Genomic DNA, 24,403 nt, shown 5'->3' with positions numbered 1-24,403 from the left:
AAGTACCGTACGTACCTAGGTCCCTTGGGGGACCTGCCGCCCGATAAGCGGGAAGCTACGATAATGAAATATTTTGAGAGGTCCCAACTCCAAATTCGACTTTGCGGCATGTAGAGAGAACCCAGCATTCCGTCACAAGCCTCAATCGCTCTGTCACCAGAGCGTGCTTTTTGTCCTTCAGCACATGCGCACTCCCACACAACATAACACAACATAATCCAAGGACCTGACCGCCCAAAATGAGAGGCAAACGCTCCAAACAATATCGCAAACTCCTCAAACAGTTCGAGCTCGCCTTCGGCTTCCGTCAGCCGTACCAGGTCATCGTCGACGCCGAACTCGTCAAAGATGCCCACCGCTTCGCCATGGACCTGCCGCAGTACCTGGCAAACACCCTGCACGGCGAGGTCAAGATCCTGATCACCCAGTGCTCGATGCGCCACCTGTACGCGCAGAACAAGGAGCCCGGCGTGAGCAAGGTCATCGACAAGGCCAAGGACTACGAGCGCCGGCGCTGCGGCCACCACCCGGAGGAGTTCCCCGAGCCCTGCTCCACGCTGGAGTGCCTGAGCAGCGTGGTCGGCCCCAAGAACAAGCATCGATACGTCGTCGCCAGCCAGGACACGGAGGTCAGGTCCAAGATGAGGGGGATCCCCGGCGTGCCGCTGGTGTACATCAACCGGTCCGTCATGATTGTGAGTAATAGCGTGGGATATCAGATGCGTCATATACTGTGGTGTGACCGACACTGACTTTGCATAAAACAACAGCTCGAGCCCATGGCTGGGGCGACTACGAGGGTCGTCCAGAAGGGCGAGAGGGCCAAATTCCGCGCCGAGCTGAAGCAGTCCGAGACAGCAACAGGAGATAAGAGGAAACGAGGAGACGAAGACGATAGCGATGCGAGCGGCGAAGGTGAGGGGGAGAAGAAGGATGAGGAGCCAAAGAAGAAGAAGAAGAGGAAGGGCGAGAAGGGACCGAACCCCTTGTCGGTGAAGAAGCCAAAGAAACAGTCACAGCAGCAGGAGAGCGGCTCAAAATCAAAACAGGACGAGAAGCCCAAGGACGATGCATCATCAGAGCAGCCCGCTAAGAAGAAGCGGAAACGGAGAAGCAAGAAGACGGGCGATGCGGATGAAGTGGAGGCACAGGACGTCACGTCGGGCACGGCTGAGGCACAACATACTGCGTCGGTTGCCGCTGAGGAGTAGGGTGTTGATGCATTTGAAGCGTCTTTCGTGATCACCGTTCGATCATAGCGCAGGTAGCTCACGGCGTGGTAACGATGTGCCAATCTTGAGGCATAGACGGACGGCAGGTGATATACCGTACAAGGTGACACTAGGAGAAATGATACCACTTGCTTAATTTGCACGAATCATTCCACAATTACAGAGCACGAGTGGGACACATGGTGTCAAAGACGGAGATGCGAGGGCCCTGAATCTGCAATATGCCCATGAATCCGATCAATCAGTGCCGACAAAGCGACAGATTGTTTGACAGCTAACGATGCTGGGAAATGTGTACATCAAATATCCAAGCGGACTCGGGCGAATCCAAAACACATCAACACACAGCTAGCCGCCTCCGAGAAGCCACCGGTTTTCTCCCCAGTCAACCACAAATGAAAACAAATAGAGCAAAGAAATCATAAAGGAAACGCAGCTATGGGACACCATCCACAGAGGCTATCAATCAAAAGGCTTTTTCCGCCGTAAACATACCCCCTTCCATGTTCAGCCTTCACCTCGATTTTGGGGTGCCTTTCCAGTGCATCCATCATTCATCATAGCCGTTATCGTCGTCATTCGTGGCAAGTGCTCAGGCATGGAGAGCTCCTGCTGTTGGACAACGGTTGTTCACGAGAGCATTGACTTCGTGACAGCAACGTAGATAGTTGCGGAAAGCCCCTCATTTTCTCCCGCAAGTCTGGAGAGAAGTAGAAGACCAGCGAAGGCGGCTGGCGAGACAGATAAAAAATACGAGTGGGGGGGATTCGGTTGCCCCCTCAGCAGCGCGGAGGCTGCAATCGATCGACCAGCATGACAGGTTTATTAGCTGGCAATTTTGTTTGTTGGCAATATTTCAGACAGAAGTTTCTTCTTCTTGTGTTGTTGAGACATGTGCAGCATTGTCGTAAGAACCAAAGCGGTTCCGTTCATGGACAAGCACAGAGCTTTGCGAGGCACAAGCACTGTTGGTAGACAGCAGTCCCGTTGGGAGGATCGATCTGTAAATCGATCATACAACTGCGCGAGTTCCAGTATCGTCAGATCTGCTTTCTTTGCTGGCATTTTGAAGAAAGTATGGAGAAACTTACGCCATATAGGCAGACAGAGATCAGTGTGAAAGCAGTCTTCAGCCCGCTCGGATGGCAGTCAGAGACGAACGCCCATCGCTGTCGTGATCTATCACCCCAAATGCGCATATGGTCAGTGATCTCTTCGCTCCCGGCAGCCCCAATCGAGAGTTCAATACATACCGTCATCATCATAATCATCATCCTCACCTCTACCAAACTTGGTAGGGAGGTCCTCATCACTCGTGATCTCACGGATCGACAGAATGGTCACAGTGTTGCCAGGAGTGGTCGAGTTGACATGGTGGACGGAGGTCTTGCCGTCACGCCACGCATAGGAGTCCGTGCCGGAACGGTCCTGCTCCATTGCGGCTCCGTCGTCTTCATCCTCGTAAATCTTCCACTGCGGCTCAGCGCGGGGCGTCGTCTGTGACTTTCCCTGGTATTGCGGACCTCCGCTCATGTATTTCTGCTGCATGTATTCAAGGACCTCTTCGTGCGTGGGAACCCAGGTTTTGGAGGAGCTGTTGGCGGTCCAAACCTTGTTGCCCTTGTCGGTTCCTGTGTAACCAAAGTCCTCCGAGGCATAGTTGCCACCGTCTCCGAAGGCTGTGGCCTGCCGAGGGAAGTTACTGCTGTTGTACTGGGCTTGGTGTCCATACTGTCCCTGAGAATCATATTGAGCATTGGGACCGTACTGAGTCTGAGGTTCATACTGCGACGAGGGACCATACTGCGACTGGTGACCGTACTGAGTCTGGGCATCGTACTGGGGCTGGTGTCCGTACTGGTAGCTCGGCGCATGCTGAGAGAAGCCGTCGTTGGGGTACGAAGCGTTGTATTCATAGTTGCCCTCAGTGGCGGGGTCGTAGTAGGAATTTCCAGAGAAGTCACGACGACAGTGAGCATCGCTGAAGTGGGCAGCAGAGTCGAAGCTACCACGAGGCCGATCGAAGTCTGGGCGAAGGGCCTCCGCGCCACCGCCAGGGCCGAAGCCGCTAGCACCGTAGCGAGTCTCAATTCCATAGGGACTGCCTGGACTCATGTTGTGACGGTGGTAGTCGTAGAATGAGTGGTCCCGGCTTGGCTGGAAACGAGCCTCGAACGGAGGAGTCGGTGGCATCGGAAAGCCAGACAATGTCCGACCTTGGGCATATCCGCCGGCCATACCGTTCACACCGTGAACTTCTCCGAAGGTCCCATGCGAAGGCAATCCATGATCATCCTCGTGAGCCGGCCACTGAGCTGAGGGGATAGAGCCAAGATAGCTGTGGCGCAGGTTGTCACCAATGTTCATGTCAGCAATGGAATCATCTCGCTCTGGAGGGCTTCCGGTGCTTGTCTCCGCAGGGTTGCGGCGAGGACGGCAGCGAAGAGACGCAGCAGAAGTTTTCGAGGTGCCAGACGGGAAGTTGCAGAACATGCCAGAGCCATCTGTGCCGGACGTGGTGGGTCTACTGCCAGAGTCGGTCTGGTGGTGGACATCCATGGGTGACACTGCGGTGTCAGGTCCGCCGAGACACGTCTGCATGGTCGTGTCGATGTCTGCCTGGCAAGCCTTGTCCGCCATGTCGGTACCGATATCTTTCATTTCGCAGTCGCCATTTCCGTCAGCTCGAGCCAGGTGCTCGATGTCACGGGGAGAAACGTGGTAGGTCTTCACTTTACCTCCAACCAAAGAGCCGCAGCCAGATACAGACTCGACGGAAGGGGGCTTGTAGGAGGAGCCCGCAGAGAGGCGACCTCCTCCATCTCTGGCCTCGCCCCCGAAGTTGAGCGTCCTGTCTGCCTCGAGATGCATATCCTTAAGTTTCTTGATAGGCATGTTGCCCTCGGAAGACGAGGAGGACGAGGAGGAACATGTCTTGGTCTTGAAGGAGCGGTTCTTGAGCAAAGAGCTGGTGGTCTCCCTGGTCCTGAGCAGGCCCTCGCGAGCGTCATTCTCCTTTCCAGGCGCGCGGTTGGACGTGCTGGTGTGGTCGTCCTTGTCCTCCTCGATGGCGCTCAGGTTGGCGTCGTGCACCTGGCGCATGAATGCCTGTTGATTATGATTGGGTCAGTTAACAGTATGAGGTGGAAACCACGTAGGCTGGAGGCGTACCTTGTCAACAGCAGTGGCTTCGCCGCCAATCTCGCTTGCCTCACGGAGATTGTGCTCGTAGCCAGGTGATGCCTCTCGACAAGGCCTGCAGTAATTGGGACCCGACGACTGGCTTGGAGCGAGTTGGTTCTCGCGATGATATTTCTCTGAGCGGACGATGCCACATCCCCAACAGTAATGGCGTTGACCGTACCATGCCAGCGGTTTGCCCTTGAGTTCGTGGCTGATGCGACAACGGCCACACCAATTTGGCTGCATCTTCTGGTCGACTGCAAGAGGGTGACGCTCACGAATTTTGTCAGACCTGATCTTGCCGCACTCGTAGCAGATCCAACGCTGCTTCAGCGGCTCGAGGTAGGGGTCCGCTTTCTTGCCATGCTTGCCGCGCTTCTCGTGGCCGTGTTTAGATCGCCTGGGCGAGCATTTGCGAGAACGATCGTGAGAACGAGAACGCTCTCGTCTGCTAGCTCGAGACATGGTTGAATGTTTGTCAGTGGCTGGGGTCACTTGCGAGTTGGACTTGCAGGTTTGGTGTTTGTCCGAAGGCGATTGTGACCGGTGATGGGAGGTGAAAGGGTTGGTAGGAGAAGAGCTGATGATGGGAACGTAGTGAATGTGTATCTCCTGTTCCGATGACAGATCAGAGGGAGCCACCTTGCGCTGGACCCTCTGGACTTCTTTGAGGTGGCGGTAGAGGGAAGCCTTTCCCTCGTCGTGTTGTGACGCTCCTTGTGAAGAAACCTTTGTCGGTCCTCGTGCAGATTCACTTCGAGTCAAACCTTCGTCCGCATCTGACTCAAAATCGCCATCATATCTATGCGAGATCTTTCTGCGGGAGTCACGATGATTGCTGATATGTGGAGCCATGTTGCTTTCACCGGCTGGATGGTTGCCTCGGCCTCTTGGGCCGTGTTTGCTGTGTTTGCGAGCACGGCGATCCTCCATGGAATTGTCTGAGGTTGAGCTGTAACAACGTGTAAGCTGATGCGCAAAGTTGCAGGTCCCAAGTGCAGCTCACTAGCGACGTCTACTAGACTTCATACTCCTGGCTTCTTGGACTGAACAACGCCACCAGAGGTTCATGAGATGTTTCTATGGCAGTCTTGCAGCAGCCGTTTCTGTTCCCGCAACAGACAGCACTGACAAAGGGCAGTTGGTGGTGGACACTGTGACGAGGTTGCGACAGCGAGGCGGCAGCCCCAAGGAGAGGTGATGAGACTAAGAAAGAAGGAGCGATGTCGTTCGTGAGGAGGCGAACTGACGGAGAGACGTGCAAGATACAGAGAGTTTCCGAAAGGGGAGATCAAGATGGCGTAGTGAAGGGAGATGGAGAGATGGTGAGGGAAGGTTGCGATGAGGCGAGGAAAGCTTACTGCAGCGAAGCAGAAAGTCTCAGAGGGAGCAAGTTGGTGGCAGAAATGGATTGTAGTCAATCCTTTACAACGGCAACACGACTTCGGACGGAAGGTGCCTAAACTTTTGACCAGGAAGTTGTGGTATGGGCAGAACTCTCATGTGAAAAGAATCAGTGATTCAGACGGGGCTTAGCAACCTTGGAGACTATCAGTGGCTCTTCTTCGATTTCGGTGTTGACAGGTGAACGAGTGAGATGACTTTCGACATAGAACTGGCTCACCTTTCTCACCACAGCTAGTGTGAAATATTGGGACAACAACATCTAGATTCAGGCATCACTAGTGAGCAAACGGAGTACACTGTGACCAGTCCAAGGAAATAGCACCATTGCAACAGAGAAAGGGTTCATGAAACAATCTCGAGTCTTCTATTGACACGATCAACTTTTGTACATCGGCGGCTTGCCGAACCACTTTTCCTTGATTCATGGTAAAAATGAAAACCCTTCTACTCGACCTTTTTGTACACAAGTCGCTCTACATCTGCGCAGGAACCTACTCAACTCTGAGTGTTCTCGGGCCTCGCTTTTTGACGGGCTTCTTCTTCTTGTGGCCCTTCTCGAAAGCTGCCACCGCACCATGATCTCTGCCGAAGTTGTCGAGGTCCTTGACCTTGTAAATGCGGATGATCCAGTTCTCACTGGTGAAAGCTTCCTCGACAGTGTTGAGCACTGGGCCCTCTGACGGCAAGCGGGCCCCACGGACACGGTCAGTAACCTGTCCTTTGGGGAAAAGGTTGTGGTAGTTGTAGTACGACATCTTGTACCTATGAAATAATTAGCAAGGAGGTTGGAGCGCATCTGGAAAGAAGGCATAGACTCACATCAACGAGTTTTTCATGGTGTCGGTGGCCTGGTCATCGACACGGTACTCTCCACGAGGTGTGAAGAAATCTCGCTCCTTAACCTCGTCTGGCCAGATGCCTTCAGCAATCCTGACCATCCAGAGGAACTTGTTGATGTCATCGCCCGAGTAGCCAAGGAGACCGCCAAAGACAACAAGGACATAGTCAACCTCATGCTGGCGCATGATGGGGTAGCTAACCTCCTCGCGGGAGCTCATGGCCTTGCCAACAGTTGCGATGTGAGTGTTGTTCCACGTGTTGTTGTCGACAAGAGTGGGCCGGTCAGCCATGCCACCAATTTGGTAGCCATAGTCCCACCAAGACATGATCTTGGCATCCTCCTTGGTGTTCTGTCGCAACCACTGGTACGCCTCACGGTAGTCGTCGATGATGTGCTGGCTACCATCGGGCATGCGACTGGCCAGGACAACAGACGGGGAAGAGTAGGCGTTGGATGTGACCCAAGTACAGTGCATGACGAAAAGGATGAGGTAAACAAGCATTCCCGCGGCCACAACCAACTTCGACGTCTTACTGTAGATCCCAACGATGGGTTTCTTGGACGGGTCCGAGTGCTTATGTTTGCTGCTCTTGTCCTTCTTCGCTGAGACGTCTGCGGCCTCGGCGGCTTCCTCTTGCGGCTCCGGGCTCTCGGCCGACAAATAATTGTCCAAGATGGTCGATGCTGCAATGGCCGCCGCGACAACAACGCAGGGTGTGAGCGTGAGCATGAGACGAACCATGACACCAGCAAAGTAGCTGCCAAGCACAGCATAGCTGATGAGGAAGATGTGCTCGTCGCCCAGCCTGTCGAAGCACAGATAAATGCCAGCCGGGAAGAGGTAGATCAACATGTTCAGGTCAAAGAAGAATGCCGGCCAGGCGGTCGGCTGGTGCTCTGAGACTGATGCAATGATAGGGATGTGGATCTTGGCGTATCCGGTGTCAAACAGCGAGTAGAAACGCCCTCCCCAGGCTGCAATTTTGCCTGCCTTGACGAGGACAACGTTTGCAGCGATGCCAAGAACGATGAGACCAAAGAACGACACCCAACGCCACTTGTTGACCACCTTAGGGTCGAACATGCCCGTGAACCAGTTGAAGAATCCGTAGAATTGCATCAAACCAAAGACGCCTAGTCAAGTCAGTAAGAGCCATCCCGCGTTAATAGGAACATAGATTGGCTTACCGAGAGCTCCGAAGTGGTCGCTGGTGCTGATGGCAAGGAAGTTGATGAATGGGACCTGCATGATGCCCAAGAATCCGATGGCGTAAAAAGTGGTGTAAGCGACATAGAGCCGGTTGCTGTACCTGCCCGAAACACAGAGCATGAGACTGTGGACGGCGATCAGGTTGTCGATGAAAGTATATCCACCCCATGACGCGGCCATCCAGTCGTAGGAGAGTGCACACAGAGCGGCCCACATGATGGAGCCCTGCTTGACAGCCTTGATCCAGAGGAAGAAGGTGAGGACCAGCAAAAAGATGGCGATGGCCTCGTTGTCATAGCTGCCAGCTACGGACCTGGAAATGTACCCGGGGGCGATGCCCATAAAGGCCGCGGCTAGAAGTCCGGCAGATTGGGAGGTAGACAACTCATTGGTCAACCAGTATGCTGCGAGGGCTGTGAGACCAGAGAAACCCGGGGCGAGCAGGACGCAGATGTTTCGAATGTCGACGGGAATAGTCAGCAGGCGGAATAGATGGTAAATGATGCCGCTGGTGGCCATGAGGCCGGGGTACAGAGTTCCGCCCGTGACACGGCCAAGAGGATACCATGTTCGGTCGTCAAACCAGTCCCAGAAGCTGTAGAATCCATTTGCGACCAGGTACTTGGTAGCCCTGAAGTTGAACCAAGGGTCGACTAAAGAAAGAGAGGTGTCAGCGATCAGAGCTGGTGGTGAGGCAAGGCAGCGCTCGGGTGGGCTGGCGATCGAGGCGCGAGCCGAAGGTATACTGACATTCGTGGATGATACTCTCGAAACCTGTGGAAGACAGCTGTTAGCATGATTCAAATATACCGAATAGACGGTTCAATTGATCACGTCCATAGATACTGCATGCCATGGTGGAGATAGGAATCAGCTTCGTGGGGACGCGAGGCAAATATACTCACGGATGACAGAGAACAAACGGCTGGCGACGGCGGCTCCAGCGATCAAGACGAGGATGACAACACGGAACAGAGCTCTTGTGTTCTGTCCCTGGCTGCTGCCAGAAAGAAGAGTAGGAACGCCAGCCGACATGGTGGGCTGATTGATAAAGAGGAAAACAGGCTAAGCCTGAGGAAAGGAAGGTGGGAGTGTCGTCGTTGTGTTCAGGCAGTGGTGTTGACAATCCCCCGATAGCTCCAGAAATACGTCGCCTGTAAGAGGTTCAGGACAGTTTGAAGCTTCGTCAGTCTCCAAGCTGGCGTGCGGCAGTAAGTCTTGGCGGCAGGGGCTATAAGGTGTGGGTCCGTTTTGGAACGGGTGTGTGTACCTCGAATATGGGAAGCTCGGGCCATCCAATCTTTAACAAGTCAGACCTCAAGAAGCTCCCTTTGGAAGCGCCATGGCCTGCAGTAGGAGTGAGAGTACCCATGACCGTTCATTTTGTTCCCTGTGCACAAGCCTCGAGATGTTAGACTGAGCATCCCCGCTATGTGGAAATACTTGAAGGTCATTGAATAGCTTGCTGGTCCTTATCTACCATATATCAGCCAGTGTATTCCTCCAGGGCATTACCAGGGTCGCTTCCGTACTGTGCCTAGGCATGTGAGCTCTAGCATATCAAGAACTGCTCTATTTATTTAGCCTGTACACCTGGAGAATAGAAACCATCAATTTGTGACCTGACACCATAAGCCACAAAGTTAGAAGATGGCAGGTCACAATTAGATGATTCTCTTCTTTAAGGAAGACCCCCACTACAGCTTGCTTGAAAGGCCAACTTGAAGCCAGTATAATTTAAACGTGAGAAATGATAGACAGGCCATCATACGGCTTGCAGAGAACCCAAGGGCTTGCCAGGTACCTAGAACTCTCCGGAAGAAGCAAAAATCTTTTACCTAGATATAGCGATTGTCATCCTCCGAGTTATCTCAGGGAAGTATGTACTGTTTAGGTCATAGGTTTGAGGCCCCTGCGAGTTGTAGAAGGAGACAACCTTGGAAGTTCTGTAGGCAGTGCCAAGAATAGCAATGTCATTCATGTTCTCATTTCACAGCTGGCTGCATCAGGCCCTGTACCAGTCCCTACGTGCAGATGTGTCGTAATGCCCACAAGTCGGAAGACTCCTGCTGGAGGGCTGTCAGCTTCTGCATGTTGCAGTCAGACTTCACTTGAGGCCTTGATTGCCATGACGTAGATCAACTCGGCGGCTGCTGGACTCCTCTCTGACTTCACCAGCAGCCAGAGGCTCAGTCCTGGACCTACTCTGAGCCATATACGAGAACGGTCTGATCGGTCACCATTGCGTGGTTTAATAAGTCCTTTGACATGCCGTCTAATTTAATATTGTACAGTCGCATACTTTTCGGATAGGTTTCTAGGTCGGTAAAAAAGGTCTAATGCCGCAGTCCTCATGGATCGGATTATCGCGTGGATCTGCTTTTTGTGTGCTTCGGCCAGGCCATCCATCGTTCCGAAATACTGTCGCATAGGGATCGTATCGCCTCCCCGCAAAAACCGCCTGCCTGCCTGCCGTGCCGTGTGAGCTTGGCCTGTCCTCTTTCCCGCCTGGTCCTAACCGCAACTACTCCTTTTCCAAGGTCTCCATTCGAATGGCCACTTTCACCAGCTCTAAGGGCTCTCCTTGACCAGGGCGTTGAAGTATGCCTCCAGGTCGAAGTTGGAGCTCATTGGATCTTGGTTAACTAATACTGGCGTAAGCTTGTGCCCTCTTTTTGTGACATTGTCCGGACAGCGCCCAGGTGTGAAGCTCTGGTTTGATTCCGGAAGTCGGTACTCACGTCCGCCAGTTGCAGAGCCCAGGGGTGCTGGGTTCTTCTTTCTCGCGTACTCCTCCTTAGCCTTCTGTATTAATTGCTGCTTGTGCTCATAATCACGCTTCTCCGAAGCTACCCTGTTGGCCGCGTTGATCGATCTTTGATGAGAAAAGCCGTAGAAGACGCCGAAGGCTAGGGCGGAGTACCGGAGTACCTGAAGACAAGTCTGTCAGCATCATTACTTCCAATGTCCCATCTCTGACGAGCAATCCATCTGCGACAATATGCGACGGAGATTGGGTTGAGGTCGTTGCGCGAGAAAGGGCTATCGCATGCGGTGCTCTGGAATGACATACGTTGACTCCGGATGTGGCAGACATTGGGAGATTGGTTGGCGCCTCGCGACCGCTGGTGACACAGGGGAGAAGGATTGAAAAACAGATCGCGGGGCGGGCAATTGATGTCAATTGACCCGGTGGGGATGGTCGTCGAGCCGAGTCGGGGAGAGTTGAATGTCGTTTAGGAGCTGGGCGTTGCGAAGTTTGTCTGTCGGGAATTTTCGCCGGGCAGAGCTCCCAAGCCAAAGCAGGCTTGCTAGGATGGGGATGGCTGACCACCGAATGAATGAACGGGCTGGCAGCGAGGCAAGAGCGAGCACGGACGTTCCCGGTTGCGGGAGGACGCCAGGGTGTGCGGCTACGACTCAAGGGCCAGCGGGCCTGCTGAGCAACCTGAAGAAGCCCCGTACCCAACTCCTCTTTGGCGCTACCGGCGCATACCGACCCCCTGGCGCGAACGCGCTGTTGACATTGGACCCAAGGAGCATTGAACACATGAGGAGCAAAGCATTCAAAGTACAAGACGATCAATCAACCAACTCACATCGAAAGCCCGACAACAAAGATACGAACTGCAGTCCCAGATATCTTCTTCAAAGAACCTCCTCCTACCACTGATCCTAAAAGTCCTGGAAATGGGCTGTTGAACGGCAGCACACCGCACCGCAATGCAACAACGTCGAGACGAGATTCTCGCGAAGAAGGCGAAGCTCGCAGAGCTCAAGCGGCAGAGAGAGCTTCGCGCCACTCAGAATGGACCCGGTCGCCCAAGTTTCAGCGGCACTGATGTCAGGCGCCTCCTGTCCACAGTGTCCCCTCCAGGCCGACTTTACTGACCAGCTTGCAGTTGATCTCGCCAGCGCCTGCCCGAGCTGACAATCGTCGAGAAATCGAGTCCCTTATCAACAGTCTAGTTGGCGAGAGTCGTCCTGGCTCGGTTACTACAGGTGGCGCTGCATCGCCGGCACACCGAGGAAGCCGTCCAAACAGTGTCCTGAGTGCTGGAGAGACAAGCAATGGAGCCATCTCGGAGTTCACGTCACCGCCCGGCATCGAAATTCCAGGTCAGACCGTGTATAGCCAGCCACAGACCCTGAGCACGGTCGCTTTGACAACGATATACGAGTGTCCGCCTTCACCGGTAAAGGAGGTATTCTCTTACAGCAAGGGTGTGCAGACGTCCGAGGACTTGTTCCCAGCAGCGGCACGACCACGGGCATTCTCGCTCGAGTCCTTGCCTGAGGATGCGTCGTCGACATCCAACAAGCGCATGAGCAGGAGAGAGCGAGACCGGGAGGAAGAGCTGCGACAAAAGCTTCGGAGGGAAATAGAGGAGGAGCTCCAAGCAGCAAAGGACTTGACGGCAGAAGGCGATGTTAAGAAAGCGGCCTTGCCGGACTCAAGCTTCGCTACGAGGACCTTGACGAACGACGAATTGAACGCGATTGTCTCATCGGACGAGTTTGTGGACTTTTTTGATCGATCATTGAAGGTCATCGAAAAGACTCTGGATCAATATGATGTTTTAACAGACTACACGCTAGGAGCGCAGGACATCGAGGACGAGGACGAACAAGGCAACGTCGGGGGCAAGGGCCGACGCAAGGTCAAGGAGATAAGTCAGTTTTACGACGAACGGTGGTCCAAGAAGCGCATGGTCAGCGCTATAGACTTTTCCCCAAAGTTTCAAGAACTGGTTCTGGCGTCATACACAAAGAACCCCTCGGCGCCGCATGAGCCTGATGGGGTTGTTCAAGTTTGGAACATGAACCTGCACGATCGACCCGAGTTTGTGTTCCACGCACAGTCCGACATTCTCACCGCCAAATTCTCACCCTTCCACCCCAACCTCATCGTGGGCGGAGCATACAGCGGACAGGTCCTACTCTGGGACACGAGAGCTCGATCTGCGCCAGTCCAGAGGACGCCACTTACAGGCTACGGACACACACATCCCGTTTATGCTGTCGATATAATCGGCACACAGAACGCCAACAACATCATTTCATGCTCCACCGACGGTACGGTATGCGGCTGGGCGGTTGATATGCTGGCCCAGCCTGCGGAGACACTCAATTTGCAGGCGCCACCACCCAACAAGACTGACTACATCAGCCCTCTTTGTCTGTCCTTCCCACAGACTGACCCGACCTTCTTTTTGGTCGGCACAGAGGAGGGCACCATCTTCCCGTGCCACAGATACGACCGCGCTGGTGCCAAGGCTGGTGTCGATCCACGGGTGAGCTACAAGGGTCACGCCGGTCCCGTCATGTCCCTCGACTTCCACCCAGCCAGGGGACCTGTTGATCTCGGCGACCTGGTCATCTCCAGCAGCCTGGACTGGAGCGTGAAGCTCTGGAAGGTGCGGGCACCTGCCACGACGTCCGGCATCGGTGGTGCCGGTGCTGGAGGCGAGGGTGCGGTGTCACACCTGATGGAGTTCGTCCGCGAGGACGTGGTCTACGACGCCGCCTGGTCACCTATCAAGCCAGGCGTCTTCTCGCTTGTCGATGGCGCGGGCTGGCTTGAGCTTTGGGACATCACCGTAGAGACGGAGGAGCCGGTGGCGAGGATCAGCCCCAGCTCGAGGAAGGACAGCCGGGCCATGCTTTCCAAGAGCTTGAACAAGGTGAAGTGGGAACAGCAGGAGGGTAAGCGGTTAGCCGTTGGCGGCATCGATGGCGCCTTGACGGTGTTCGAGGTTGGCCCAGACTTGGGTGGCAAGGAGAACCTCAAGAATGAGGAGTGGACAAACGTCAAGAAATTGGTAAATAGAGTGGAGGCGGTTGGTGTGAATGGTGCGACGGATATGTAGGGGCGACGAAAGGGATCATGTTCGGATCGCATAATCTCCTGAGATGTGCCTGCTTTGGACACAGAGCTCGAGCTGCGAGGGTGCTTCTGGCGTCATGAGCTTTATGAATATACCCCAAGTACAACCAGGACTTTCTCGTGATTCACAAAAAAACAACGTTCTTCCTGAATGTTTCAAGGAAGACACATCTGTATGCTGCGCAAACCTCAGATACGCCCAGAGCCTTGTTCTGCTGTGACCGTCCGGGTGAGGAGCAGATCCCTGTACTGGGTAATTACATAAGCGGTTGGTAGGTCAGGTAGCTTCGACTTTTCGGGCCGCAGGGGGGCGAGTCTAGCAGGTCAAGCGAGCGACACCCGTCTCTACGAAATTTTTTGGATTCTCTGCCATCATACATTTGTCGCCATCTTCAACCAAGTTATTTCTTCCACTTTACGATCGCAACTGCTTGGGGCATATCTTTTTTGGGAAGACTACATATTCTCAATCTATTCAAAATGTATGTGACACCAATTCCTACTAACCTGGCCATCCTAATTCGCATTCGATTGGATTTATTCTAACGCTCCACTTCTGTTTACAGGAACTCTCTCAGACGCGCCGCATTGAGGGCCGCCGTTTCGGCGTCCCGTGCCCCTGTGGCCAAGGTCCAAATTCTCGGAGTCGCGACACAGATCTCTGCACCAAGGATAATTGTACCATCGGCTGTGCGCTGCTTTTCCCAAACCCTGCGTGTCGCCAGCGAGGAGCCTGCACCCAACGTCGCTGAAGGTTAGTGGCTCAGAGTCTGGCAGACATGCTTTCAGAGCGCGTCATGATCAATCGCAAGGCACTGACAAATTTGCGCAGCCGAGAAAGCTGGTCGTAATGGAGAGGAGCCTGGTTTCGGCCTGTTCGTCCGGAACATGGTGTTCGAGGCAAACGAGGACCACCTAAGGGAGGCTTACGAGAAATACGGCGAGGTCACCAAGGCGGTTGTCGCACGAGATGCTCGCGGTCTCAGCAGAGGGTATGTCATGACACAGTTGCTGCAGGGCATGGAGTCAGGCGTCGCTTTTCCTTATTTACTAACTCTCGCCTTGCCGCAGATACGGATTTGTGTGGTTCACCGATAAGGTAGCCATGGAGAAGGCCGTTGAGGGCACCAACTCGTCGTTCTGGCACGGACGCCGCATCCAGGTCTCACCCCGGACAGCCAAGTCTAGCAGGAACGAGTCGACCATGGGACCAACCAAGTCCCTGTACGTCGGCAACATCCCTTACGAGACGACCGACGCCGAGCTGAACCGCATCTTCCGCGAACTGGATAACGTGACCGACGTCCGTGTCGCTGTTGACCGCACCACGGGATGGCCCCGTGGCTTTGCCCACGCCGACTTCACCGACGTGGAGTCATGCCAGGAGGCGAAGAACAAGCTGCAGGGTACAACTATTGGTGGTCGGGAGTTGAGGCTCGACTTTGCCTCTGAGGTCGTCAAGTCCAGCAACAGGCGATAAACGACAGACAAGATGTAGTAGTGGATGGAGCTCGGAACGATGCGACGATCGGAGGATGAGACTGGGCAGAGTGGCTACGCGGACTTGATGTGCCGCAGGAGACAGGATCAGCTCTTTGAGCTGTTCAACCTCATGGCTATCGACGATAACCGGATGCGCGGAGAGAGCAAACTCCTCCATGATTACTAAGGCCAGCGAGATTGCCGCAGACCGATGTGTCTGCTGGGCTCGACAAGGGCACCAACACGAGAGGACTCTGGAATCGAGTCACGAACCATTTCAAAATGTACATGTAGAGAGCTCAACTAGATCTGGTGGGCGGCGTTCTCGGCGTGTCGTCGGGGATTTGCTACGGCGCTCTCAGACTTTATTTAGTGTACGAATCCCGAACGATGAGAAATCCCCCCTTCTGAACTCCAAATGTGCCAAGTCTGCATAAGGAAGTGGATTCATACCAACTGTTCCGAGGTGGTTGGATGACGGCTCACGACGAGATTGAGCATAGATATCGGCTGCGTCTCGACTACATCGAGGGTGAAATGTGGAAGGGTCAAGTCTATATGGTCAAATCCAACTATATTCCTACGCTGTGTGTAACCACTCAACGCGTCGAATTCGTTCCGAGGCTGACAAAATGCGTGGGAGTGGCAGTCCACCTAAATGTTGGTAGTCTAGTCGTTGGCACACAGTATCGGAAGCTCGCAACTGCCTCGGCAAGTTTTAAACTTCAGGCGCCGCTCGGCTGGGACGCTGCGGTAAATGGGCCGTGGGCGGGCCCACTTCCCCAACGTTTGCCCCTCACATGTGCAGCCCTGTGAACAGTGAACAGTAATGTTTCTTGCCGCTTGCTCCATCCCCTCGCCTTCGGACGACTTCAACATCCTCTATTAGTTTTTACACATACCTGCAGGTGGTCTCTCCTCCTCCTCCATTCTTTCGCAAGACACAGTATTCTATTCGAGGCTAGTAGTCACAGTACGGCACTGTTCACCTGTTGTCCCTCTCACCTTACTACTTTCTTCTTCCGGCAGTTCCTAGGAAGGTCCTCCGAGATCGACACACACACACACACACACACCACACCCCAGGCAAAGAAACACACCCAACACACAATGTCGTTTCTTTCAGGAGGAGCCGAGTGCTCGACCTCGAATCCCATGGGCCAGCTGAGCAAGCATGCTCAACAAGACAACAGCCTCCAGCGGGATCGCTTCGTCAACAATGGCCCAGGCAGCTCTGCCCAGGGCTTCCGAACCAGCGCCGGCCCAAGCACCCCGGCCCTCGATGGCCAGATGAACGCTTTCATGCAACAGAGCCCAAATATGCCGGAGATGGCCTTCGACCGGTTACAAAGGCCAGGGCCTGGCGGTGGACAGCTTCAGATTGATCCTCCTCACCAGGGCGTCCACCTGCGGGCACAGTCTGCGTCGCCATCGTTCTCGCCGTCCTTCTCTCCAGACGAGTTCGCAAAGTTCCAGCAGGCAAACCGCTCCATCGCACAGAGGTCAAGCCCCGCACCACAACAGCAGTCCATGGCAGTGTCGACCTACCAACGGCCGATGATGGGCAGTGGGATCTACAGCCCCATGTCATCTATGGGCATGATGCAGCAGCCTGGCATGTACGGCGGCATGCCCATGTATTCTCAACAAGCCCCGATGCAGGCCGATGTCAAAGGAAAAGGGAAAGCAGTCGAGACCGAGGAGTCAACACAGGAGCTGCAAAAGAGATTCGAGGAGCAGTTCAACCTGCACGAGGAGGACGGAGTCGAGGAAATCGAGCGGGAGCTCAACGCTATGGACGAGAAGCTGGTGGAGTCTGAGACAGGATTCGGGGACTTTGAGTCGATATGGAAGGGCATACAGGATAATGAGGCGGCCATGCGAGATATGCCGGAGCAGGACCTCGACATCAAATGGGGCGATGGCCTGGACTCGTGGAACCCAGCCCGAGGCATGTCGGCAGACCCTCTGATCGAGGACTACATGTTCGAGCAAGACAATCTGTTCAAAGACCAGGCAAATCCTTTCGAGGAGGGTGTACGGATCATGGACGAGGGTGGGAACCTGTCCTTGGCCGCACTGGCTTTCGAAGCCGCTGTTCAGAAAGATGCAGGACACGTCGAAGCGTGGGCTCGCTTGGGCGCAGCACAATCACAGAACGAGAAGGAAGACGCTGCTCTCCGCGCATACCAGCGCGTCCTGCAGCTCGACTCCGGCAACCTCGACGCCCTCATGGGTCTCGCAGTATCATACACAAACGAAGGCTACGACAGCACAGCATACCGCACGCTAGAGCGCTGGCTCTCGGTCAAATATCCACAGGTGATCTCACCAGACAAGCTGTCCGACCCAGCCGAGATGGGCTTCACGGACCGCGCGGACCTACATTCCAAGGTGACAGACCTGTTCATCCAGGCAGCCCAACACGCCCCAGATGGCGAGCACATGGACCCGGACGTGCAGGTCGGGCTGGGCGTGCTGTTCTACGGAAGCGAGGACTTCGACAAGGCGGTCGACTGCTTCCAAGCCGCCCTTGCGAGCAGCGAGCTGGGCATCGCCAACCAGCGGAACCAGCGACACCTCCTCTGGAACCGGCTCGGCGCCACTCTGGCCAACAGCGGGCAGAGCGAGCAGGCCATCCACGCGTACGAGCAGGCCCTTGTCCTGCGGCCCAACTTCGTCCGCGCGCGGTACAACCTGGGCGTGAGTTGCATGAACATCGGCTGCTACGAACAAGCGGCCGGCCACCTGCTGTCGGCGCTCGACATGCACAAGATGGTGGAGAAGGCCGGGCGCGAGAAGGCGAGGGAGCTGCTGAGCGGCACTGGCGACGGCGGCGACGTCAGCGAGGAGCACCTGGACCGCATGACGACGCAGAACCGTAGCACCACTCTCTACGACACGCTGCGGAGGGTGTTCACGCTCATGAGCCGGCGCGACCTCAGCGAGAAGGTCGTCTTCGGCGTCGATCCGGACGTGTTTCGCCCCGAGTTCGAGTTCTAGATGAGCTCCGTCCCTGGAACCCTGGGGCATACCATCCCGTGGGATCGAGTCAGCCGCCGAACGCCCACGATCAGGACTACCTGGGAGAGGCAGTCTCGGACCCATGAGGCCTACCTTATATTGGAGTGGAGGTGTAACGACTGCATCGAGCGGAGGGGTATATGCTCGATTGTGCATCCGGGGGGTTTCCTCGCGTCTCCAAGCCAGCGGGTCTTAATACCGTGGGGCCGTTTGTGTCACTTATGAAAGACACCCGACAATCCTCAAGCGATTAGTACGTCTTTAGATGGACCCAGCTTCTGAGCAAGCGTTTGGGGGCCAGATGAGGCAGGTCCCATGATGTCTCTGCATTCGTTAAATAATTATGGGCATTCATGATCGCATCTTCTTACACCAGGCACACAGACATGCCAGAGCGAGGCATTCATTAAAAGTCGGTAGCGGAGGCATCAAGTACACGGGCCGTGTACACTTTTGTATATCTATGGGTATCAAGCAGATTCCAGCAAAGGGCTTTATCAAGCAAGCAAGAATTGTTCAGTGCAGTGTTGAACATCATTGTCCTCCACTTCGAAGCGACCTCTCGGAGCGCATTGCCTTTGTAATCGCGAACAGCCATTAATAGACGCTCGACGTGATATGTGTATCTAGGTGTGGGTGCTCTCCAGGCGACGTCAACTGGTGTCGTTCCTGAGCCCTCCAATTCAGCAAAGTCAGGGGGCATGCCCCAAATCATGGCCCCGTCAGTGCAGATATCGTTGTATCGTCCGCAACGCAGGCAGTATCATGACTTCATTTCACGCCAATGAACGCGATGCCATTCCTCGCCTTCTGCGCCGCCTTCTTGAGGGCCTGCTCCTCGCGGTCCGTCCACTTGACACTGAGCTGGTCCCACTTGGAGCCCGGCGTGTTGTACTCCCGCTTCCACTGGGCGTGCATGGCCTGCAACCGGCTCATCTCGCGCGGGTCACCGCTGCCGCTGAGCACGATGAAGGCGGTGCACGGCGGGAGTGCGTCGTGGATGCGCTTCAGCCTCGCTGCAAGGCTGTTGAGGCAGGTTTCGAGAACCGGCTTCTCACGCGGCTTGTTGGCCTCTGGCTCACTTTCCGGCGCTGCTAGGCTATTCATGTCGAGGACGGCGTTGGCGAATACGGAGTCTTGTGAGTCTGTGCCGGGCTTGGTTGCGAATGGGTTGTTCTTTGAGGCTGCGTGCGCTTCTTCAAGTTCTTTGGGTGGCCCCGCGGCGTCGTCGGCATCCGTTTTGGCGCGGTTCCACCAGCCCTGGAGAGCCTCGAGCTCGCGCATCCTCGCCCAGACGAAGTCCACACCTCCTCCCTTGACCACCGCGCCATCTGGATCTCCTTTCACTGCGCGGAGTATTCCCTGCTCCACGTCCGCATCACTGTTGCAGCCGTCCAACACAATATCCGCTAGATTTGCAACACTGCGCTTGGCATCACCCCAATCGACGGCCGCGGTGGACTTGCCCGTCGGAGCGCCCCCTACAGCATTCTGTCCCCCTTGAGCTTTGTAGCTGACACCAGAGCGGGCCAGGCGCTTGAAGAGGTTCTCGCCTGATGCCTCACCTGCGGCCCAAGCTTTGCCTTTCTCACACTTCTTCTTTACCAGATCCAGGCACGTTCTAGCATCTTCGATACTGTCGTGGCCACTGCTGGTATTGTCACCCTTTTGCACCTCACGGTTGAGGTACTTTTGAGCGAGCCACTTCAAAGAGTGCTTGAACGGCTGGCCCTTGGGGTGGGGGAAGATGACTGAGGTGTCGACGATAAAGGGATGTGTCATCTTGAGGGCTTTCATGTCTGAGTCGAGAGAATGACCGACAAGAATCGTCCGTGGGGTGATCAGATCGACCAGGCGTCGTTGTATATCAGCTAGGGTTGTCGTCACCGGGTCGATCATTTCTTTAGTGATGCCTGAGAACCTCGTAACGTAGTCTATGATAGGCTTGTCTGGCTTGACAAGCTCGTCGAGGACCACTGTGCCGTCCCAGTTGACAACACTGATCCGTGTGAGGGAGAATTCCTTCTCTCCGGTCATACACATCTCGCAGTCTATGGCCAAGACCTCGCGCCCCGCAGTGACGCTGCCCTGCTGCACTTCATTTTCAGGCACATCGCCATCCTCAAACTTGTCCACTTGAGTATGAGTCCAGCCTTCCGGGTCTGTGAAGGCTTCGCGTTTCTGGTCTGGCAGGAGGCATGGGTGGACAGAGAATCCATTTTCGACGTATTGCTCTGGCGTTAAGATGAATTCTGTGATGCGAGTCCTCACGTTCTGCCAGCCCTGTGGATCTCTGACTGGCTTAGGGCCCTTCTTCCCCTTGTCCTCAGCACTCTTTGGAGCAGGCGCTGTAAGAAAGGTGACAATGGGAGAATGCAAGCGGCCCTGCTTGTCGTCGCCAGTGGCTCTCACCGGCCAAAGGTGGGGAAACATGGCAGCAAATGGCTTGAGAGCTTCTGGCAGCTTATCTCCTGAAAGAGGACGGGGGTAATAGTCATCAGGTGATGTCACCAGCCGCTCGACCGCTTGGGCGGGCGTTTTGGTGTTGTAGATGGAGAAGTCCACGTTCTGCTTGAACATAGCCTCCTCCAGCCCAGGTACAAGTACAGTGACAATCTTTCTGAACTGTGGCCTGTGCTTGACCGAAACCCATTGAGGAGCTGTGCCGTCAGCCATGATATACAAGACAAGGTCCCTCAACTGGTTGATGTTGACCTTGGACTGGAGCCTCGCTTGATTTGAAAAAGTAATGGATGGATAGTTGGTCCCTTCTGGCTTGGGTGTCTTTTTAGATTTCTTGGTGGGGCGACGTTCGACAGTGTGCCAGCCATCATCGCCAACCTCATCTTGTTGTCCATCATCAGCCCTTGACCGTTTCACCCCAGCGCTGGATTCGCTGTGTGATGAGGCAGAGGCAGAGGCAGTGTCCTGGAGTCCACCAGCAGCAGCAGACGACTCGCCCGCGGAGCCATTAGCCCTGACCTCATCCATGGTGGAAGAGGGCAAATGGGCACTGGAGACCGATATGAAGCTGCGTGAAAGTACGTATTCGCAGCGTAATTCAGATGCAGGAAGGTTTTGGTGAAATGGCGATGAGCTGATGGTTCTGGTGGTGAAGGCGAGGCAGACTTGCGGGCTTGCCCTTTCCCGAAAAAGTTGGCTTATCTTATCGCACTACGTACCTATTTACACTGCTTGCATGATCTACAGGGACTCCTTCTCAAGCGCAGGGGTTTTGCTGCACCGTCCCGCAAGTACCGCCCCCAAGCTTCCGCCTCTGCAGTGAATCGTGGAACCACATGGGGAACCAGCAAGGGTGGTCAAGGTTGTCAATCTCGCATATCCACGATGCTGACTGCAAGAGTAGTGGACATTTATAGAAGTCGATGCCTGGCCTGGCCTCGATACAAGCTGAAGAGGCTAATGGATCTCATGAATTTGGAATACTTAGCGAAAATGCTTAGCGACTTCAATGTGTCTGACGAGAATTGACATCGTTTGAATCCTTTAACTCCGAAATGTCTCTTTGTTTCCAATCGGGTCAGAATTCTATTGTTATATTTCTCCGTCTGCTCACTCGTGTAATCATCACACGCCTGGATTACCTTCAAAATGGGCTCAATCGGACATGAGACGAGGGCGAGGCAACAATATCGCCAGAATTTCAATGCTTTGGCACTCAAACTTGGCATCACAGAGTAACTAAGGCGATTTCGCATACAATTTGTGAGTTTCGGACCCAGATTTGTGTCTTCAGAACTGCGGATAAATCTTAAAATCTAAGACAGTACGGGCCTTGATACACTTCGCTGCTCATCAGAGAAGAACTACAGGAATCACTCGAGACTTACAGCTCACGGAGATCCCAAGTCTGGGTCTAACCTATCCAGGGGGTTAACCACCAGTGGGATATTATACCAAAAGGATGACTTCTGACGTCTCTCAAGATAGTCTCTGAAAGCCGCAACTAAGTGTGGATTTTCTCGATTCGTTTCTGTGCCTGTTGGGCGCCCGGCAAGCCTTTGGAATGTCTGCGAGCTGTAATTATTCATGTCCAATGGGGCTGCCTATTACTCAGACATTTACGGTCAAACAAGGCTTCTCGCGAACAGTGACATCGATCCTTCGTGGCTTTCTCAGCACTTCACCTCTCTTAGTCGACCTTGTCCACCTCCAGGATGGGCTCATCGGTCTCGAAGTCCCCTTTCATAATATCCACAGCAAACCCAGCAAGGTCCTCAATTGGCAGAAGGATCTGCTCTTTGAAGTACTTCGTGCCGGCCTCGTCCTTGCTCCCAACCCATCCCCGCAGCAGCGCAGCCTCCTTCTCCCGGCCCGGCAGGCTCGCGATGTCCTGAAGCATGCTCCTCGCCAGTTGGAGGATCTCCCACTCCTCCGAGTGGGCTGTCGGGCCGTACTTCTCCACCATCAGCGCCAGGGCCTCGCAGATGGCCACCTGGTCCGCCTGGAGCAGGCACACCATCACCCGCTGATCGGTGATGTCGGTCAGCGCCTTCATGGCCGACGGCGGCGCAGTGTTTGTCAGCGTCTTAGCGATGACCATAAGGCCCTTCAGCCGCCTCTCCTTGAACGGTGCTGGGTACTTGTACGGCGCGCAGTTCAGTGCCGCGAAGCAAGCTACCGCCAGCGCGTGTGCGTAGCTCCCTATCTCTGTGTAGTACATGATGGCGTGCTCAACCGTCAGGCCCAGGGGTTCCTGCGCCCACATGCCGGCTTCGATGAGAGGCTGGCACTGCCGCCACTGGTGTCTGAGCACCATGAGCCTCTCCTCAGTTGTTGTGGGTCCCCTGGACCGTTCAGGGTTTTGACAGGCGACATAGATCTCATCGATGCTGTCTTTGAGCTCCTTGAGCTCCTTTTTGGATGTCGGTGGGCTGATTGCGGGCTTGCGCAGTTTCTGAAGATTGGGAACCAGGCTGAAAGAGTTGAGAGGAATAACCGGTGATTGTTGGCAGACATCGTACACAGTCAGGTCATCCTTACACCGCGGGCAGGCGCACTCAAAGTGATACAACGCCAGGCCGAGTTGTCGAAAGAGTTTTGGTTTCGTAAAGTCGATGTATGAGATATTGATCTCATCGCCCTCCTTGATCGGTAACTCAGCCCTCAGGAATGCTTGGCGCTTGAGGAAATTGACATTCGCGTTCGGCACACAGGAGTGATTCACCATGGCCAAAGTGGGATGCAGGAAGATGCCCGCCTGTCCGGTGTCCACGTCGGTCCTGTCGAACGAGTTCGTCTGTATCTTGCACAGGATATCTCGGGAGAGATGAAGCTGCTCATCCTCCTCTTTCCTGCCCGCATATTTCATGCCGCCATAAGCCTGGAGACTCATATCGTTCCAGATATCCTCCCTGACCTTGAACCTCTCCAGGTTGCCCTCCAACCTCCCGAAGGCATTTCTGAGCTCCTCGTCGTCATCCCACCGGAGCAGCACCTGGAGGAGAGCGCGGACGGGGGTGGGAAGCCAATCCTGATCCACCGAGTCCTTCACCTTGCGGAAGCTCTTGCACTCGAGCTTGTGGATGAGACTCCAGTGTTCTTTTTGGCATTGCCCGCCACAGTACGATACAGCCTTGCATCCTGTACAGGCCTTGGTGGGCACGTTGTGTACAAGACAATTGCTGCAGACCGTCTTAGCGGATGGGCCGTTGGGCAGTGCTGCGGCGCGTTAGTACTTGTTTAGAGGACGGGATGTGGGTGCTGGCCGGGCATCTCACCTAAGATCGGGTCTGTGAACGTTGCGATGAGCTCCCCAGGGGTGAATGACTTGGTAGCATATAGGCTTCTACCACTACCTGAGCCTTTCGTCCCGCGGACCTCAACGCCTGGATGCGAAGCGATAGATGCCATTTTCAGCCTTGATTCCTCCACGGTCAGAAATCATTCCGAGACAGTTCGAGACTCCTCGAAGGACTTGGGGAATGGGAGAACAAGACATGCCCCCTGAAAGCACAGGCCTATAAACGAGCATGGGAGCCCCGGTCTTAGGTAAGCCAAACTGGTGGGGATAAAAACATTTAAATCCGCTGAGCAGCAGTTCTCGTCAGCAAAGCACGAATGGCAAACTGCACTCTTCAACATCGGCTGGGCTTACCCCCTGGCGACACTATGTG

The 24,403-nt window shown here is 54.7% G+C and overlaps 8 protein-coding genes across 8 annotated transcripts; 3 read left to right on the top strand and 5 right to left on the bottom strand.

Annotated features, from left to right (window-relative positions):
- Positions 1-239: 239 nt before the first annotated feature.
- On the top strand, positions 240-1,211 carry J7T55_007094 (uncharacterized protein; the record flags this gene model as incomplete). Its single annotated transcript, XM_053134143.1, has 2 exons — positions 240-695; positions 771-1,211. 2 exons carry the CDS (start codon positions 240-242, stop codon positions 1,209-1,211), a joined length of 897 nt encoding a protein of 298 aa, XP_052988045.1.
- Positions 1,212-2,361: 1,150 nt separating this feature from the next.
- On the bottom strand, positions 2,362-5,270 carry J7T55_007093 (uncharacterized protein; the record flags this gene model as incomplete). The annotated part of the gene is made up of 3 exons (XM_053134142.1): positions 2,362-2,411; positions 2,486-4,340; positions 4,404-5,270. The coding sequence occupies 3 exons, from the start codon at positions 5,268-5,270 to the stop codon at positions 2,362-2,364; spliced, it is 2,772 nt and encodes a 923-aa protein (XP_052988044.1).
- Positions 5,271-6,313: 1,043 nt separating this feature from the next.
- On the bottom strand, positions 6,314-8,908 carry J7T55_007092 (oligosaccharyl transferase STT3 subunit; the record flags this gene model as incomplete). The annotated part of the gene is made up of 5 exons (XM_053134140.1): positions 6,314-6,584; positions 6,642-7,797; positions 7,852-8,526; positions 8,624-8,647; positions 8,779-8,908. The coding sequence occupies 5 exons, from the start codon at positions 8,906-8,908 to the stop codon at positions 6,314-6,316; spliced, it is 2,256 nt and encodes a 751-aa protein (XP_052988043.1).
- A 1,536-nt stretch (positions 8,909-10,444) lies between these two features.
- J7T55_007091 (uncharacterized protein) lies at positions 10,445-10,970 on the bottom strand (the record flags this gene model as incomplete). Its single annotated transcript, XM_053134139.1, has 3 exons — positions 10,445-10,518; positions 10,615-10,804; positions 10,947-10,970. The coding sequence occupies 3 exons, from the start codon at positions 10,968-10,970 to the stop codon at positions 10,445-10,447; spliced, it is 288 nt and encodes a 95-aa protein (XP_052988042.1).
- A 626-nt stretch (positions 10,971-11,596) lies between these two features.
- On the top strand, positions 11,597-15,240 carry J7T55_007090 (cytoplasmic dynein 1 intermediate chain 2; the record flags this gene model as incomplete). Its single annotated transcript, XM_053134138.1, has 6 exons — positions 11,597-11,716; positions 11,776-13,726; positions 13,954-14,032; positions 14,327-14,514; positions 14,593-14,752; positions 14,832-15,240. The coding sequence occupies 6 exons, from the start codon at positions 11,597-11,599 to the stop codon at positions 15,238-15,240; spliced, it is 2,907 nt and encodes a 968-aa protein (XP_052988041.1).
- Positions 15,241-16,352: 1,112 nt separating this feature from the next.
- On the top strand, positions 16,353-18,245 carry J7T55_007089 (peroxisomal targeting signal receptor; the record flags this gene model as incomplete). Its single annotated transcript, XM_053134137.1, has 1 exon — positions 16,353-18,245. The coding sequence occupies one exon, from the start codon at positions 16,353-16,355 to the stop codon at positions 18,243-18,245; it is 1,893 nt and encodes a 630-aa protein (XP_052988040.1).
- A 792-nt stretch (positions 18,246-19,037) lies between these two features.
- Positions 19,038-21,257, bottom strand: J7T55_007088 (uncharacterized protein; the record flags this gene model as incomplete). The annotated part of the gene is made up of 1 exon (XM_053134136.1): positions 19,038-21,257. One exon carries the CDS (start codon positions 21,255-21,257, stop codon positions 19,038-19,040), a length of 2,220 nt encoding a protein of 739 aa, XP_052988039.1.
- A 1,162-nt stretch (positions 21,258-22,419) lies between these two features.
- J7T55_007087 (uncharacterized protein) lies at positions 22,420-24,140 on the bottom strand (the record flags this gene model as incomplete). The annotated part of the gene is made up of 2 exons (XM_053134135.1): positions 22,420-23,948; positions 24,008-24,140. The coding sequence occupies 2 exons, from the start codon at positions 24,138-24,140 to the stop codon at positions 22,420-22,422; spliced, it is 1,662 nt and encodes a 553-aa protein (XP_052988038.1).
- Positions 24,141-24,403: the final 263 nt, after the last annotated feature.

The sequence above is a fragment of the Diaporthe amygdali genome (genome assembly GCF_026229845.1).
Source record: "Diaporthe amygdali strain CAA958 chromosome Unknown NODE_42_length_345209_cov_65_521073, whole genome shotgun sequence".
NCBI lineage: Eukaryota > Fungi > Ascomycota > Sordariomycetes > Diaporthales > Diaporthaceae > Diaporthe > Diaporthe amygdali.
The sequence above is the reverse complement of the archived record's forward strand: the minus strand, read 5'-3'. Positions and strand labels throughout refer to the sequence as shown.